Source organism: Acipenser ruthenus, chromosome 17 (genome assembly GCF_902713425.1).
Source record: "Acipenser ruthenus chromosome 17, fAciRut3.2 maternal haplotype, whole genome shotgun sequence".
In the NCBI taxonomy this organism is placed as follows: Eukaryota; Metazoa; Chordata; class Actinopteri; order Acipenseriformes; family Acipenseridae; genus Acipenser; species Acipenser ruthenus.
In genome coordinates this window covers 24,714,606-24,732,684 of record NC_081205.1, presented here as the reverse complement: position 1 = coordinate 24,732,684, position 18,079 = coordinate 24,714,606, and the positions used below count along the sequence as shown (strand labels likewise).

The following is an 18,079-nucleotide window of genomic DNA, read 5'->3' as shown; positions in this document are numbered from 1 at the left end:
TCGTTCTGAGTAGGAAGAAGGAACACTTTGTTATGCAGCTTTTGATCTGAAGTTTTCTGAGGAGTAATGACACATTTTGTATTCCAAGTTGGGTCTTTTTTTAAAAATATATTTTATGCAATGTTTTGATTTTTAACAATCTTCAGAACTTAGCTCTGGGAAATGCACATTTGTATTACACAAGATCTACCCTGAACCACTATTTTTTTTTATTTTTATTATTATTATTATTATTATTATTTATTTCTTAGCCGACGCCCTTATCCAGGGCGACTTACAATCGCAAGCAAATACAAATACATTCAAGTGTTACAATATGTTATGATGGAACCTTACTTCAGATTCTGTCAGGCTCAATATAATCTTTTCCTGTTGCCTCACATTTACAATCAAGATTTAAATATCTCTGTTTTTATTACGTATTTAATTATTTATTGAGTTGGCAACACAAATGCATTGCATAAAAAGTAAGGTAATAAGCCAGTCAATAAATCAGCTGGGGAGCTGGTTTCCTGCAAGTTCCCAGGGCACGGGATGCACATTTGAGGACACAGCTCCTGTAGTGTTACTTTGCAGAGCTCTTTGAGATGACTTGCCATTCAGTTCTCTTGTTGGTATACTTTTGAATGTTGTTACCTTACAGCTTAGTTGAGAATATTTGCTCTATATGTTTTTTATTATTATTATTATTATTTATTATTATTATTTGTTTATTTAGCAGACGCCTTTATCCAAGGCGACTTACAGAGACTAGGCTTTTGGGTGAACTATGCATCAGCTGCAGAGTCACTTACAATTACATCTCACCCGAAAGACGGAGCTCAAGGAGGTTAAGTGACTTGCTCAGGGTCACACAATGAGTCAGTGGCTGAGGTGGGATTTGAACTGGGGACCTCCTGGTTACAAGCCCCTTTCTTTAGCCACTGGACCAGTAATATATTATCTATTGCTTCCTAATAATATATAACCTTATACTGCTGTAGTAGTAACAACAGCATGTGTTTTGGGGGTCTCGTTGTGGCAGACAGGTTTTATGCAGAGGATAATATTGTGGTGTTATGGCTAAAATGACATCTGTGGATTGCAAACAAACCAAACTGCCAGCAGGATTGCCACAAGGCTAAACTGTGGAGAATTATATTTAGCTCTGTATTTTAGGGTTTAAGAAGCACCACCCACTAAAACAAGGCACTTGTTTGTTGTTGATGGGTGTCTGTATTTTATTTTGTTTCCAAAAAGTTTTAATGTATGTGCCATCAAATCTTTCAGAAAATACCTTTTCATTCTGAAGGTTTTTTTTTTTTGGAGCCTTTTTTTTTTAAGGAACTTGTTAATATCATTATTTCTGGTTAATGAATACAGCTTTGAAATGCCACAAGTCAAGAAATGCGTGTAGAATGCCAGTTGAGGCGTGACAATTAAATTACTTATAAGAAGTCTAGGGGTTTCAGTGGTGCATAATATTCAGAGAAACCAAGCAGCAGAGTCAAATCCAGTCGGGTGTGAAATGTAATAGAAAATCGGTCTTTTAGTTGATTTGTATATGACTGCATGGTGTCCATGTAAAAAAACATAGTATTAAAATACTGGAATTATGAATTGTTGGAATTATGTTCTTTTTATTATTGTTGTGTAATGTTTCTTTCTTTTGTCCACTGTCATACAATGGAATGTTAGGTAGGAGGTGCTGTGTTGTTTGGAACATTCTTGTATCATTTTTCACCAAATGCGTTATGTTCACAGAACGAAGTCAGGTACTTTACAAGATAATGCTTTGCAAAATGTATGTACCCAACAGTTATGATTACCTCTTCTGTCAAACCAGTTCTAGGAGCAAAGATAAATAAAAGGGATTGTGTAAAGAGAACAGTAACACAATGAGAGGGCTGAAAAACAGTCTTTATCTGTCAGCAGTCACTTTTGCATCTCAAATGGTAGAATCAATTACTTTGGTACCCTATGTCTGTAGATTTAGATCTTAAGCCTCACAGACCAGTGGAACAGGCAGTATTTCAACCTACTGTATTGTTAGCTTGACAACATAAACACGTAATGGCTGGATATTCAAAAAAACAAACTAAATAATGCTGACAAGGTCTTTATCGGTGTATTCAGGTCTTCATCAGTGTACACATATCTTAGTTAAATACTGTAACTGCTGGAAAGGAAAGTATTAAAATGAAATGCTGCAATTATGTTAATGGAATAATGTGTTATTGCTCTGACAAGGCCCTGTAAATACTGCTCAGAAGAGGTTGTTACCTTGGCACATGTAATTTCAATTCTGTGCCTGCTGTTTAAGTCACTCACTTACAAAGTTGCTCATTATAATCAGCATAAGCTCGGTTTCTTGTTTAATAAGCATCCAATTTTCATGGTTTCTTGTGAATAGCTTGAGAATCCACTTTGTCACAAGTGGATGAAACAATTTCACCCTTCTTAATAACTACCTCACAGGATTATAACACTTGTAAATGCTACTCTTTTTATGTGCAAGTTCTCATGCATATTTAACATTTACCATTGTATACATGACAGCTTTGGCTAATGCTTGAAAAACAAGATTAGGATTATTAAACTAAGGCATAGAACAGAGGCATGTAATGTTCTCACAGAAACACCCAATAGCATGCCCTAATATCCGGTCTTATTTGGTTAAAATATTCCAAGATCTTGCAACATAATTCAGAGCTGACTAATTTACATAATTTCATAAATATTACTCCGTATATCAATTCACTGTGCTTAATACATTTTTGTTTTTAAATGCACCTTAAGTTTATTTCCATTATTTTTCACCTCTTCAGTTTACTGTGGTATAAACTTTTCATAATTAACCATAATGTTAATGATTTACTTCTGCTCTTTTGACTTCTACCCAATGTTCGTGTTAGCGGTTGGAATGTCTTCAGATTTTTTTGTTTTTTTGTATGCAAAAATCATGATGACTCCTGCTCAGTTAGTGTCATTGTCATATGGTGTCATTACAGTAAAGTGATCTTTTAGAACTGAAAACAGAATATCTTGAAACTTAATTTGAAGTGTATAAGTTACTTTTGATGAAAACCAAATAAATGTATAACTGAATTAAAGCTAAAGCCCATTAAGTTACTGTATGTTTAGCAAAACTATGCTAAATTATACCCAAAAGCCTGAAAATCCGATATTTTCTTCTTCATTTTGAACTGGAAAAATATCATTATTAATTGTAAGCACTGGGATGGTGTCCAGGAAAAACACAAGGCACTGCATTTAATTTAGGATTTACTACATTTGTTTATTAGCTTTTAGTCCTCAAAATAAGAAAACAAATGTGAAACTAGTTATGAAAAGTAATGGTTCCCACATTTTGCAGTTGTTACATTGACTACATTGCATAACAAATAAAAAAGCATCTGCAAAAAATTGTATAATAAATTATCCTTTAATCAAACCGAAGTTTTTCTAAAGCTCTCCAATTTTCCATTTAACAAGTAGTGTCATGTTTTGGCTCTTAAGATATTTATTTAAGGGTCACTCCATCCTTTTGGCAGCTCACAAACCTGACTGCATCAAATGGAAGCAGACAGTAGAATGCAGCTAAGGAATCTCATTATTGTTCAGTATTATCACTGCAAAGTTAAAATCTGTTATTTTTTTTTTGATTATCCCATCAGCTTTTCATTTCATGGCCTTGGGCTGCAGGCCGAGGTTAGAAATGCATTTCAATAATGCTTCTAGTTTCTCAACCATCCTTCCTGTTATTATAGACTGTTCCCATGAGCCAACTGAATGAACATGTGGTCATGCTCCACTCATTATACATCCACTTATATCCTTGCCAACAGCAGCGTTTGGAGAGGTTTTGACATTGGGAAGTGTAACAAATGGGTGGCTACAGCTTTCACTATGACGTTTTATAGGATTTTTGAAAAATGCTTCCCTTACATTACAGACATGCAGTACAATATCAACAACATAGTACAGAGGATAATGCATATATTTTATTTATTTTTTCTTTAGGCAAAGTAAGAGTAATGTAAAAAATATAGCCAGCTTATATAGTATGTCATCTTTAATGACAATGTGTCACATAGCTGTATACATTACAACATATAAATGACTGTATCTTCTTACTGTGTCACATTTGTGTGTCAATTTTTCTACCAATTATAAGCAATAGTGGAACACCTGTTAGTATAGGAACCAGTGAAGCAAACCAGGCATTTTTTTATTATTACAGGTTGGCACACCAATTGTGTTCTGTTATAGAGTATAGGAAAAGTATGACATCTCCAGTTACCATTACTATAAATCTGTTTAGAAATTATGATCTTTGCATATAAGGATGACAGGACATAATGTGCCTGTCTTGTTTTTGATGCGCTACAGTTGGCAGGAACGAGGATAGTGTGTAGAGTGTCAACGCAAACAGCGATATAGGTTTTGCAAAAGTGCCACTTAAAAGGGTCATTGGAAACTAAATGCTATGCTAGATATTAAATGGTTCATTAATGCATTTTGCCATAGCTTGTCTTTCCAAGAACAATTTATACTGCAGTTAAACAATTTAAACCCTACACATGTATGTTGCTCATTAGTTTATGGAAACATCTGCTATCTCAAACTTCTTTGTTAACTCATCTTATGTTCAGAAAATGACATTCATCTATTTGTTAAATCGAAAGTTATTTTGCTGCAACAGTGTCGCAGGATTACTTGTCTTCACAATAGTTATTATGAAATTAGAAACGTGAAAAAAAAATGGTTATAAAGACCTAATTTTATCCCAAGACAATATTTTTTTTTAGCTCCGTCAAAGTGTAATCAAGTTTTGTATAAAAGATCACGGGATAATTTTAAAAGGCAGGTTTGATTTAGAAGTCACCTTGAGGTATTTGGTAAACATGCAGCTAAATACACCATACTGTCCTGCCACACTGTGTGTTAGGACAACTGTGTGAGACTGGTCAGGGTATTGTGTGCTCATTGTTAGTGTTTACTAAATGGATTACTTTTGGAAGCTTAGGCTGATATTAGGGGGAGGGATTATTTTTTTATTTATAATTTTTTTTTTTTTTTAATAAATTTAGTCGTTGCCAATTATTTGTATTATTTTCTCCCAATTTAGAATGGCCAATTATTTTTTAAACTCAGCTCACCACTACCACCCCTGCGCTGACTCAGGACGGCGAAGTCAGACACACGCTGTCTTCCGAAGCGTGTGCCGTCAGCCGACCGCTTTTTTTCACATTGCGGACTCACCATGCAGCCACCCAAGAGCTACAGCATCGGAGGACAATGCAGCTCTTGGGCAGCTTACAGGCAAGCCCGCAGGCGCCCGGCCAGACTACAGGGGTCACTGGTGCACGGTGAGCCGAGGACACCCTAGCCGACCTAACCCTCCCTCCCCCTGGGCGACGCTCGGCAAATTGTGCGCCGCCCCCTGGGAGCTCCCGTCCATGGTCGGCTGTGGAATAGCCTGGACTCGAACTCGCGATGTCCAGACTATAGAGCGCATCCTGCACTCCACGTGGAGTGCCTTTACTGGATGCGCCACTCGGGAGCCCCCGGGGGAGGGATTATTAAATGATTGCTGTCTCTCTCTCAGATTATTGAATTGTACAGTCCCGAGGCTGCCGCCTCAGCTCCGCTGACCAGCATTGAAAATACAGTTTTGTTTTTTTTATCAATTAACCATTCATTCTTGATAAAGTTCCATTACCGTCGCTCCCATTATGCTCATGTCTGAGTTTGCTTCTGTCTGCAATGATGTTTTCTCTATGCTTGAATACACACAAGGCCTTCACTATCTAAATCCTTGATAAATACACATTAAAACACTGGGGTCACTTTCCAAATAAAAAAAAAAAAATCTGTACCACAAATGCATTTGGGCTTTTTAGTAATGCATCTGAGGTAGTTTAATAATACACAGTTTAATACACAGAAAATCAGGCTTCTTCAAAGTGCCATTTCAGAGGACCCTTATTAGCATAAAACTCTTGTGCTAGTTTCACATTGAATTGTTACCACAGCCATCTGTAGTTTTACTGCCAAATGTGTGGGAGCAACGCCTTTCCTGGTTATTTGATGTTCAAATAGGTGACTAACCTCTAAATTAGATTCAGATGCTTTATTTGAATGTGTTTACATGCAGGAATTTTGCAAAAAACGGGTCCAACAAAGGTGCCGTAATGTTATGCGCATTGAATCATGAGATTGATTGTCCTATTTATTTATTTTTACCATCATTGTTGCGCAGTCGGGCAGTTGCCAGTTCCTGCTGCTAGGGGTCTCCCTTTTCCCAAGAGTGAGATCCTTCAGTCATGAACAGGTTCTTGCAGTTTGGTGAATATGGTTGATTAAATGTTGTGTATGTATATGCATACTGAGCATCAAAAGAAACTTATCACTTATATTTGAGAATCAAAAGAAACATATCACTTATATTTGAGCATCAAAAGAAACTTACCACTTATATTTGGATAAAATTCACTAGATGTGATCGAAAAACTCTGTTTTAGAGCAGGTGCAGTGACTTTTTATTGTGCTGATTAACAACTGACATCACGAAGATGCTGCAAAATGATCTGCCGAAATGATCTGTCTGTTTATACCGTCTCGCCAGGTTTGAAATAAGCGGTGGCTTATTCTTCTCCCCTTAACAGGCGGGACCAGCGGCCAAATAGTCCTTAATCGCCTCTCACCATACCCATACAAGCAGTCATGGTCCCGACATTGAATGGACAAAAAAGAAAAGAATAATACATTTGTTTGTTGTAGACATTGTATCTTACTCTTCATTCTGCTGGTATATTATTTCAGGTGGTAATGGGTTGCAGATGAGGAGTTCCAGGGTGATAGTGTCAAAAGCTTAGTTATAATAAAAAATATCCATGACGTTTTGCATTGTAAACCAATTAGGAGTGAAGCCCAACAAACAGCTGAGCTACACATGATGCCAGTGTTCACTGTACACATTATACCACAAAAGATATTTTAGAGATTAAGGACAAACAGCATAGCTGTATAGCCCAATTAGCAGCCAGTCAGCAATTAAATAACGATAGCGATAGTAGCTAATATTAAGTAGCTGTTTAAGTTGAAATCTACTTGACATATTTGTGTTGCATTTTGGAAAAAGGAAATGGTCCGCATCCCCTAAAAGCCTGATTGACATATTAATAAGACATATTAATCCTCCTAGAGCTTGATGGTTGACATATATATGGGAGTTTTAAGGGGGAGTGATAAGGACTATTTTACCAAGCAAAGAAGTTTTACCTTCAAGAAACACCTTTTAGAAAATATGTTGCGAGTGTCAGTGGTGAAGCAATACATGTGTTAATCTTGTGCTAGGAGTTGTGTAATCCAGATCCTACTGAATAATAGGATAGTTTGTTGGCGAAAACACTGAGGTACTTATCCTGGTAATTCCTGTAGATTTTTTTTTTTTAATTAAAAAAAGGAATACTTCAAATGGCTCACCATACCTTCTGTTTTGTATATTCATAAGATTTTTTTCTCATTTATAAAGCAATTGATGTATTAATTCCAATATTCCCTGTGGCCTTTGTATCTTACTCACCTGCATCCATAAATAACTAGACTCTAAACACAACATCTATCTTTGAAACACTTCAAAATTGAGTTTCTATCTAAAGAAGAATGTGTTTGTTAAAACAACATAAAACACATAAATCACAATATTTACTTCCAGACGTCAAACATTGCCCTCTCTCTCGCTTTCATTTTTAAAAGAAATATTTAAATGAAGTCCAGGTTTTCCTTTTGAATAACCTGGACAGCATTTACAATATATGTGTCATCCTAAAAATAAACTTCTTGTCTTACCATCCTGTAGAAATTATCTGCCGATTTTTGTACATTAGCTTTATGCACCATCTAATCCTTTTAAAGAAGTCAAGCATTAAAGTGGATCCGTTATTAGTTCCAATATTCCATCTTAACCCTGGGCCAATGTAGCTGTTCACTGAGTGTAGTCAGTCCCCTAGAGAACCATTCCTGAGAGAGATTCTATACAAACCCTGACCTCAAACACCTGGGAAGGGGAAAATAAACTGTGATTAACTGGTATCCTGTTAAAATGTCAGTTTTCTTCATCCTAGTATGCTCCTTTATGTTCAGTAGTTTTAATATGGCTGGGTATTTGTTCACAGCTGTTGTAAAATGTGAAAACATGTTCATTATCTGCAGCAGTATACTAAAATGATGTATTCTGTCCTGCTCACGCCCATCCTTTGCGACCCAGATGAACTAAGTGGCATTGTGGAAAACCTTTGACCTTTGTCATGGAATACCAGGTCAACCCTCTGTTTTCGAAGCTCTAACTATTGGTGTAGAAGCAATGTTCCATATCACGTTACAAATACAATTTTGTACAAATATAGTTAGGTGCACAGTAGGTCTTAGCTAGTCTGTTAAATTTCACAAAGGCACAGTATGATGATGTTGTCTAGTTCTGATTCAATTTCTGGATTACTGGTACTGCAATGGACACTTTATGAGCTGTATAAAGGGTAAAACTAAAAAAAGCCAAGTAGATACATGTTTTAGCTTATTGATGTGATTGTTAGAAATCAGCATACACTATTCTTATATACACAATCAAGCCATAAGTTGTAATTGTCCTAAATGTTAGTTGCATCAAGCATTGGTTGGGTGTAATTGTCATGTTATATATCCAACATCCCAGAAACCTAAGCAGACTTATGGAACCAGTGGAATTCTGCTATGCACATATGCTAGAGAATTGCAGACTGGCCCTTGTGAACAAATTCAGATATTGTGTGTATGTGTCTTTTACAGACTTCAGAAGAGCAGTGCCCTTGTATGTGAACCAAGGGGTAAAATATATTGTATTTCTGATGAATATTTTCAGTTTATCGCCCTTTTAACATTTTGTACACAAGATGCCACAGATGACCTTCTGTTTAACCTCAATTTTAAAAGTGGCATTACCAAGGTTTTTGTGAAAACGTGTTTCACATGTTTGCATACAAACCAGTTTTTATTATATGTTTATATTTTTATCTCTAGCTCACTGAACTGTATCTATATCTCATAATGGGTATGACATGTATGGATACCCACAGGGATCAAACTCCATCTGAAATTCAGCTTGTTTTTTTTTTTTTTTTTTCAGTAGTGGGGAAAACACCACAGCAAGAAATCAAGTTATTTTTTCACAGCTTTCCTAACAAAAATATATATACTGCAGCACATTGTACACTGTATCCCCTTTTTGCAGTATCACTTGCACTGAAATAGAAATCTGAGCTAATAACATGTACCATAGCACTACATCAATACAGGTTTTTCTAATAATGTAAAACTGGCAATAGTCAGCCAATATCTACTATTTGTTTTAAATGTTATTAATAGATGTCTTTAAGTGATTTAAAACGTGTTGTTCAAATGTGTTTTCATGTGTATTCACAGCTTTCTTTGCTGGCAGAGGCAGGTTTTGGAGGTGTCCTTCCATATGTTGATCCCTGTGACCAACCAAATGATAAACAATTCTTGGAGAAAGCATTTGGCATTACTCTTAATCCAGGAGGAGATCCTTCCACAACAGGATATCCTGGCATTGGTAAGTTGAATTTAAACTTTCCATTTCGTGTCATACGTTTTTTTAAGCAAGTATATTATTTCAAATTTTTATTTAAAAAAATGTTATAGAGTGCAACAGACCACAAGGGGTTTCAGAGCGCTGTACAACACATAAATATACATTTAATAAAATAAAAAAAAAACACAGCACACATGCACATATACAATAAACAGCACACAGTATAAAGTGCCAGTGTCAAAGCATTTGACAATACATTCTCCCGCTTGAATTAACATAAGAATGTTTTTAGTTTCTAAACTAAAAATAAGAATGTTTTTAGTTTCTTCCTGAAAGGGAGAATTTCAGCGGTAAGGTGGAGTTCAACAGACAGAGCATTCCAAATCTGTGGACCCAGGACCGTAAAAGCACGAGCTCCAAAACGTTGTGTTTAAAACGTGGCTGACACAGGGACATGGTGTGCGATGACCTCAGACTCCTAATAGGATTATAAACCTGCAGTTTCTCAGTCAGGTAGTAAGGAAGTTGCTGATAATGTGCTTTGTGAATTAAAAATTGTGCATGAAGCTCAATTGGGAGCCAATGTAAATCCAGTAGAATTTGGAAAGTTGGGTTCCAACGGGATCGACCAATCAAAAGTCGAGCTGAAGCATTCTGAATGCCCTGGAGCAGTCTGGTTCGACACAGAGGCAGACGCACATACAGGGCGTTGCCATAGTCGAGACGAGATGTTACAAGGGCATTCAGAACAGTAGCACAGTCTCTGTCAGAGAGAAATGGTTTGATCTTTTTGATTGTCCGTAGATGGAATATGCAAGTTTTTACTACTTGTTTTTATCTGAGGCAGAAATGACAGAGAATTGTCCCGCTCAAGACCCAGACTCTTAGTCCTATTCACTAATAGGGGAAAAGTTCCATTGACAGTTAACAACGATGCCATATGCCTCAGATCGCCAAGTTTAGCCTCTGACCCAACCAACAAGTATTCTGTTTTGTCAGGGTTAAGTTTCAACCAATTGCTAGACATCCAGCTATTAATGTCAGACAGACAAGCAGACAGAGTATTAAAGTCCTGCTCATCCCGAATTTCAAGATATAGCTGAGTGTCATCGGCATACTGGTGGAAAGAAGGCCATGTGCCCTGATCAGTTTCCCCAGCGGCTTAACATAGATATTGTTATGACACTTTCCTTGAGAGCAATGCTTGTTCTGCGGTATAATGAGCAGATGTGGTACGTATATTGAAGATGATTTTTAATTGGGTTTTAATATAATTCCATAAGGAACAGATAGAATAGTGGCAGCTTAGTATCTTTTAATTAACGAGGTGGGCTTATATCTAGAATTTATTTTAATGTGCCTTAAAATGCTACAGATATTCAAATGTTCAATTGTCTTTCCAAAAACTGGTACATTATCATGACATTCTAATGAGAAAATGTCTGTCTGTTTTTATTGTAGCTAAAATAATTCTCTACATCTACGGTACACTGGGCACAGCTAAAAGTAGGAGAGACCGGCAATGGTTGTCACACTTTTCACTCTTTCTTGTCTTCTTGTTTGTAATGCCATTCTATGAGGTTATGTTCCTAGCTAAGTAGATGAGTAACCTTTCATGTATATAGGGATATTTTAATATTGGCATAACTTTGCTAAAAATATGATATTTAGGCTGTTCAAAAAGCGTGGCACACCCCTGTCCCGTGCAGGGGTTGGTCGTCACAGAATATGGGGTTGCTTTTACGGTGGGAAATAATATGACATTTACATTGTTCATAATAACATAATGCTTTTATTGTGTAATACAGGATGACAATGGCAGATAATGTGACATTTTCTATTTTCATATGAACATTTGCTATATATGATATAACTAAGACTACAAAGAGACTAATATTTCAACTGAGTTGAAGCCATGGTACAGAATCATATTACAGCCTCCATAGAACAGGAGGACAGACATTAAATAATTCAGATTGATATATATGGTGACATAGTCTACATGTCAGCGTAAAATGATAGGCCCATATGTATGCATGTACAGCTATGGCCAAAAGTTTTGCATCACCCTATAGAATTAACTAATTTTGCTTCATAAAGTCGAATGAAACCTTCTGAATAATGTTACGTTAACATATTGAATTACGTACAGCTTTGTAGTTTTCCATATAGTTAATGAAATACTGACAAAAAAATGAAAAAAAGTGACATTTCAAAATCTAACATGAAATACTGTACTACTATTATGGCTTCCAGTAGACTTTTGCAATGTCATTGTGTAGTTTCTTTGATTGCATGATGTTAAATAAAAGACCTAAATTCATACAGTTGTTGTTTTTTTTAATTATGTCTCAATCCTAAAATTCTAGGTGATGCAAAACTTTTGGCCATAGCTGTATATGTTTATGGGCTATTGGTGGGTCAGTTGTCACATGTGACAACCTGCCCCAACCAGACATTACACAATCATTTTCTTGTAGTCCCATGTCTTGTCCTACTGGTTTTTCTCTTACACCATAGATAGCTCATATCTGGTTCTATTCAACATGATAATCACTTCAAACAAAACTCAGTACTACGAAGCGCTATAACATGAATATCAAGATCTCAAAATTTTACTTACAGTATGAAAAATGAAAAAATGTGCTAACTCTTATATGTGATGGTATAGAGATGAAACTCTAAGATTGTGGACTTACAGACAATTAAACACACATCTTAGTGTTGGTATTATACGTTCACACCATAAAGTGACAAAATGTTGGGCACCGGTCTCCCCTACTAGCACTTTGTAATGGAAATGGACGGGCAGATTATTTGCCATTTAAGGTTATTGTAATCCATGTCTTGCATCATGTGATTACCAAAACAGTTGCACCCCATTCTTGTATGTACTGTAACTTCCATTCCCTAAAGCAGACATCAGTGACTGTATCTAATACAACTCTCCTCAGTCACATCTGTTTTATTACGGATGTGTTGTTTGCTTATTTGAAATCATCTTGGATGAGAAAACCCAGCACAATTCAGGTTGATATACTCATTCACAGTGACTGAACCCAAAAGAAGAGTGTAATGTTAGACAAACCATACATTTATAGGACATTCAAACAGAAGCTCTTTGCCAATAATGAAAACAAATTACTCCTTGACAACCATGGCAAATGGTAAATGATGTCATTTTAAGCAAGTACTTTATAAAGCTGGTCTATAAATTACATTTTAAATTTACAAACTAGTTACTAAACTGTTGTTCCCAGCCTCTCTATTTGATGAGTGTTTTTGTTTGGTGCAGGTTCCATATTTAACTAGTTTGAAAAGGGAAGACAAGGCCATCCAGAGGGTGTTCAAGGTGAACCAATTCAAAGCATTCAAATGATGAGTCTAGGGAAAGCAGTGGGATCATTGTTTCAGATTGACAGTGCATTGGGCATTTTTGTATACTAAAAGCCTGTGGCAAGGGTGAATTAATTATGTGAATTAATGAAGCCCAAGGAAAATTTTACACAGGTATCAGTACTACACAACTAATATAGTAATACAGTAGCGCCATTGTAGAATTTTTTGTAATGGCTGTTCTTATTTCATGTGAGCTGTTTACAAAGCTTTCCACCATGCTGTAGGATCGGTTGAAATGCTTGCAGCATGGTATAATGCATACGATCATTTGGCTTGCAGTGCTGTTCAGTTCCCTACTGGTGAGAAATGTAGGAAACAAATAAGAGGATCAATCACAGCCTTTGGGAATAGTATGCCAAAAATGCTTGCATTATAATGAAAATAATGATTCCTTTATTTGCAATGACAAACACAAAGTACAAAAAAGATGCTGACATCTGTAGCTTTCTTGACGTTGCTGACAGTGGAAGTTAAAGGGGAGCAGAGAACGTCCCCACAATCGGCATAGCAAATCAAAGCAATTATTCTTTTTATATAATATATATTCATTCCACAATAGTTTTAAAGTCTTGTATTTACTGTTTTCCTTCTGAGAATTCCAAATCACAATTTCAAAGTTACATCTCAATCTTATTATGCCGGATTTATCTCTGTTTTAGTTGTATGTGTGGGAAGATTTCTCAGTCAATGTACAGTACTGTGGTTTTCATACCCCTGGGCCCCTGTTAACTGCTATTTCTCTGGAGTAAGATTTTCCTTCATAGAAATTGTATTAAAAGAATGTTAAAAAAAAATCTAAAACAAAATTCCTTGTTGTCTCAAAATTATTTATAGCAACTAGTGTGTTAAGTGAAAAGACAAAACACAGTGGCGAAACATTAGACTTAATGTATAAAAGGTTTCAGTGTATGTATAGTAAGTATTGTAAACATAGTGCTATCAAAGTGATCCAATATAATCCAGTCCTCGCATTTTATGAACAATTATTTGACTTTCTTGATGGTATTTTTTAACCTACTAAAGTACTAAATTAACTTCAATCGAGCCATTTAAAAGCTGCAGTTTGGCAGTGTCCCCACACTCTACAGTACTTCATCACGGTCACATATTGAAACATGTGAGTCATTGCAATATTTTGATTGCTGAGGAGTTTTACAGCAAAAACAGGAGCCTCAAGCTTTGACTTTCCTTCCCATTAATTTTCTAGTGTTTCTCTTATTTCTAATACCTCTTTGTACCATCATGTTATTATTTTTTAAATCAGATTAAACCATTACTTGCATGCATATGCTGAAATCTTTAAACATGCTGAATAAAGATCCTTTTTCTTAACCCCCAACATCTAAACTGATGTGCATGAAAAAAGAATATTTCTTATTGTTCCCCTTCACCTCTTCCTATAACAAAATACAGAAACACAATTATGGGGGGGGGTTGCAAAAGAAAGTTCAAATTTTCTCAGACATCATGTGTGCTAGCCCATAAATAGCTGGACTGCAAGGAAGGAACTACAGGAATGTCACTGTATCTATTACTATTTGTTTGCCCTTAGATACTCACCATTATGAAAGCTGCATATCATTTCTACTGGCATGTATGGTACGTTTAAATAAAAAGCAATGACGCTATATAAATAATGTAGTTAACTTTGACACATTGCATCCAAGAAGTTGCAATATACATATTCTGACAGTTGTTGCTGTCCAAGGTCCTGAAGCTGTGACTGCATATCTGGCTGTTTCAGTGATTCGATTAAATCAATGGCAGAAAGAGCAAGCCCTAGTTCCCAGGGAAAAGAATTCCTGATTTATACTACACAGTATCTGATAGAGCTACTCAATGTGTATTAGTATGTGAGTGCTCATGGGTGGTTATAGTTCTGTACTGGGTAACTACTTTGTCATTATGACATCAGAACAAAACGTAAGCTCTAGGCAGATACCCTGACAGATGTTAGCTGCCTGAGACCCTACCTGGGAAATATTTGTTTTTAGTTCCAATGCACTCAATTCCAATGAAACCACTGGGAGATGAATCAGAGAATTACGGGGCATGGATATATTCAGTTAACTCCTGTGTGTGAATATAGTTTAGCGGTGGAACAGGCATTTTAATGCAAGTAAACAGACTGCTTCACACTGCAGTAGCAGTAGTAAACTGCTAGTGATGCATGTACAGATGTGACTGAAATGTATTTAGGGATATGATAAATAATGTCAACCAAATAGCAATTCCCTAGCAGTAATAGCATATTGGTATGTATATCTTCTACACACCCCCAGCATTCTTCTTTCAAGCAATACTCTGACAGAGAAAGAATGAATCTTGGTTATAAATCTCCCTCCCAACCTGTGAGGGTGCGAGGTTTGTCATTTCTAATTGTACATGTTAGTTCTTGTTAGACAGCTAACACATACCGGGAGCTGTCGCTAAAGGCCAGCACAAACCCGGACAGCACTGCACTACTGTTCACTAATAAATTGTATTTCACCACTTGCACGTTAGCACTCAATCTGAACTTGTGATTGTGTTTGTGTTGTGTGTGTGTTTATACTGTGTTTATTATTTGTAACCCATGGTTTAAACTGTGCAGTACACATTGCTGTGTATTGCCTGGGATTATAATTTACTGTCGCCAACACAACCTGGATTACAATTAAAACAAATAAAGAATTGTTTGGACCATGAACTTTGTTGTTTGTCATCTGTTTATGCATTGCATCACCACTATACACCTGCGCACTGCAAACCACTTTATCACAAATACAAAAACATGTTGTTTTCTTTTACAACTGGGTTCTGCTTATCTTTGGAGCTGCTGTGATATACATAGTGTACAATTACAACAACATATTTTTTAGACATGCCCTATAATGACCTTGTCTTAAGAGAACTAGTGTATTTCATGTTCTATCCTATTCAGCTACTGTTGCGCACACAACTTGAAAGGACTGTAATACTTTGAAAAGGCTTGCTTTTTTCTACAATAAGTAAACAGCCTGTCATTTTAGACAGTTTGAATAGTTTGATTATGTTAGTATTGATGTCTCAAAACAACACTGTTGCAGAGAATACTAAGGAAAAGGCTAGGTGTTGAATTTGAGTGGTTGTTTAAGTTTAATTGGGTTGTTTTGCCACATTTTTTATTTGTTTCTCAATATTAGTACTTAACAGGGTCTGTGAAACATTAGGTTAATGTTCTAAAGTATGTGTTCTGCCTATTAATTGTTTTAATTTAAGACACACTTTTTTAATCAGTTTTTGCTTTAAATTCGAGTACAGTATAGTGATGCGTGTATTAAAATCGCCAACAAAAGACCTGACTACCTGAGTACACAAACAGCAACGTGACTGACTGCAGAGAAAAGACGAACAAAGATGACTGCCCGAATGCTCGACGAACCAAAACGTTACTGCCTGATCTCAAATCATCCATGACATACAGGCAGCCATTTTCAAAGAAGAGTCATTAGCTTCCTGAGGAATTCAATGAGCAGCTTTTACAATTTTTGCGTTTCTAACAAACGGTACCAACTTGGACAGATCGGAAATGCTGATCAGACCCCCTGTATTTTTCGACATGCCAAGCAATGCCACAGTTCACAAATTGGAAAACACAGTAATCTCCATATTATGTTTTGTTAGTTGGTACTGTGCATACCATTCTGATTGTTGTGTTTGCAATGCGATCAGTGCTGTTGTGGTTTCTGGGTTACATGGTGCCTGATGTAGTGGAGTGTTGTGTCGTGCTTGCTGTTGCTGGGATGCATGATGCAACACAATAAACAAGCTCTGTGGTTAATCTACAAAAACACTGTTTTGTGTCAACAGCGTAATTGAGGTTGTATCTTTGTAAATGCATATTTCTTTGATGTTTTAATTTTTCCTCAAATTGAGGGTGGTATATATGTTTTTCTCCCAATTTGTGAACTGTGGTATTGCTTGGCATGTCGAAACATACTGTGCCCAATACCAAAACGCTGACACATGTAAAAACTTTGAATTCCTCAGGAAGCTAATGGGGCTTTTTTTGAAAATGGCTGCCTGTATGTCATGGATGATTCTAGGTCGGGCAGTAACATTTTTGTTTGTCTTTTCTTGCTAGCAGCTTGTGTATTTGATCAGTGACGTCTTTGTTCGTCTTTTCTCGGCAGTCAGTCACGTCGCTGTTTGTGTACTCGGGTAGTTACGTCTTTTGTTGCCGATTTTAATACGCACATCATTATACTGTACTGTATTTTTGAGAAGAAAAAAATGGTTTAATGTGTCTTAATTTTGAAGGAATACTGTATTCCAGGGACAAACTGCTGCATAACAGAAAGGCTAGAATTGTTTTTCTGTAAGCATTCATGGGATATGGAAATGTACCCATATGAATATATTAGCAATTTGTTGTTTATGTGTGCTGTAGATAACACATGTATGCATTAATATGGAGCAAAGACCCAAGAAAATGATAACCTGGAAATTAAAAGAACTATGAAGGAACTTGGTCTGTCAAAAGGTTTGAATAGTTCATGAATATTTTGTAGCTGGGTGCATTTAATAGATACCAGTGATGCAAAATACAGACTGTTTATTTAATGAGCAGTTCCAGGGCCACTGGGATCATTTGTGTATTCATATTTGTAGTAGATTTGCCTTTTTTGTATTTTAATTTTCCTTTTCGTGTGGCGAATGAGTGACTTATTGTACAGATGGCTGCGTGAATAGAACAGACAACTTATAGCATTTTTATATTTTACAAAAGCTTTGTTTAATGTTATCTCATCTGAGTTTTAAAGGATATTATTTGTGTAATTGTATTAACCTTTAAAATAAAGGTGGGGATTTAATTTACGATGCATCTGAGGGATTTAACACAAAATGTTAGCAACTTCAAACAGTTTTTACATGTTAATTTCAAGCTGCTGACAGGTGGGTCTATTCAGCAGAAAATAAGTCTGTCCCCTGGGTTATTTAGAAACCTTGTTGAAGTCAAAGAAGCCTTTGAATAGAAATGTAGTCATTTGCATATTTATTTAAATATGTTGCAGCTATGGGACCAGTGTTCAAACCTTTAATGAACAAATGCATGCCATCTCTGTAGCTGGGAGGTAGACTATT

General features: G+C 36.2%; 1 protein-coding gene across 4 annotated transcripts in view; it reads left to right on the top strand.

The window, feature by feature from the left end:
• LOC117423232 (inactive N-acetylated-alpha-linked acidic dipeptidase-like protein 2) overlaps positions 1 to 18,079 on the top strand; it is a 289,018-nt gene that overhangs the window by 160,454 nt on the left and 110,485 nt on the right. For all 4 annotated transcript variants that reach the window (XM_058990195.1, XM_034038735.3, XM_058990196.1 and 1 more), the window contains one exon: positions 9,445 to 9,595. In XM_058990195.1, the coding sequence (XP_058846178.1) occupies positions 9,445 to 9,595 (151 nt within the window). The remainder of the gene's footprint in view (positions 1 to 9,444; positions 9,596 to 18,079) is intronic.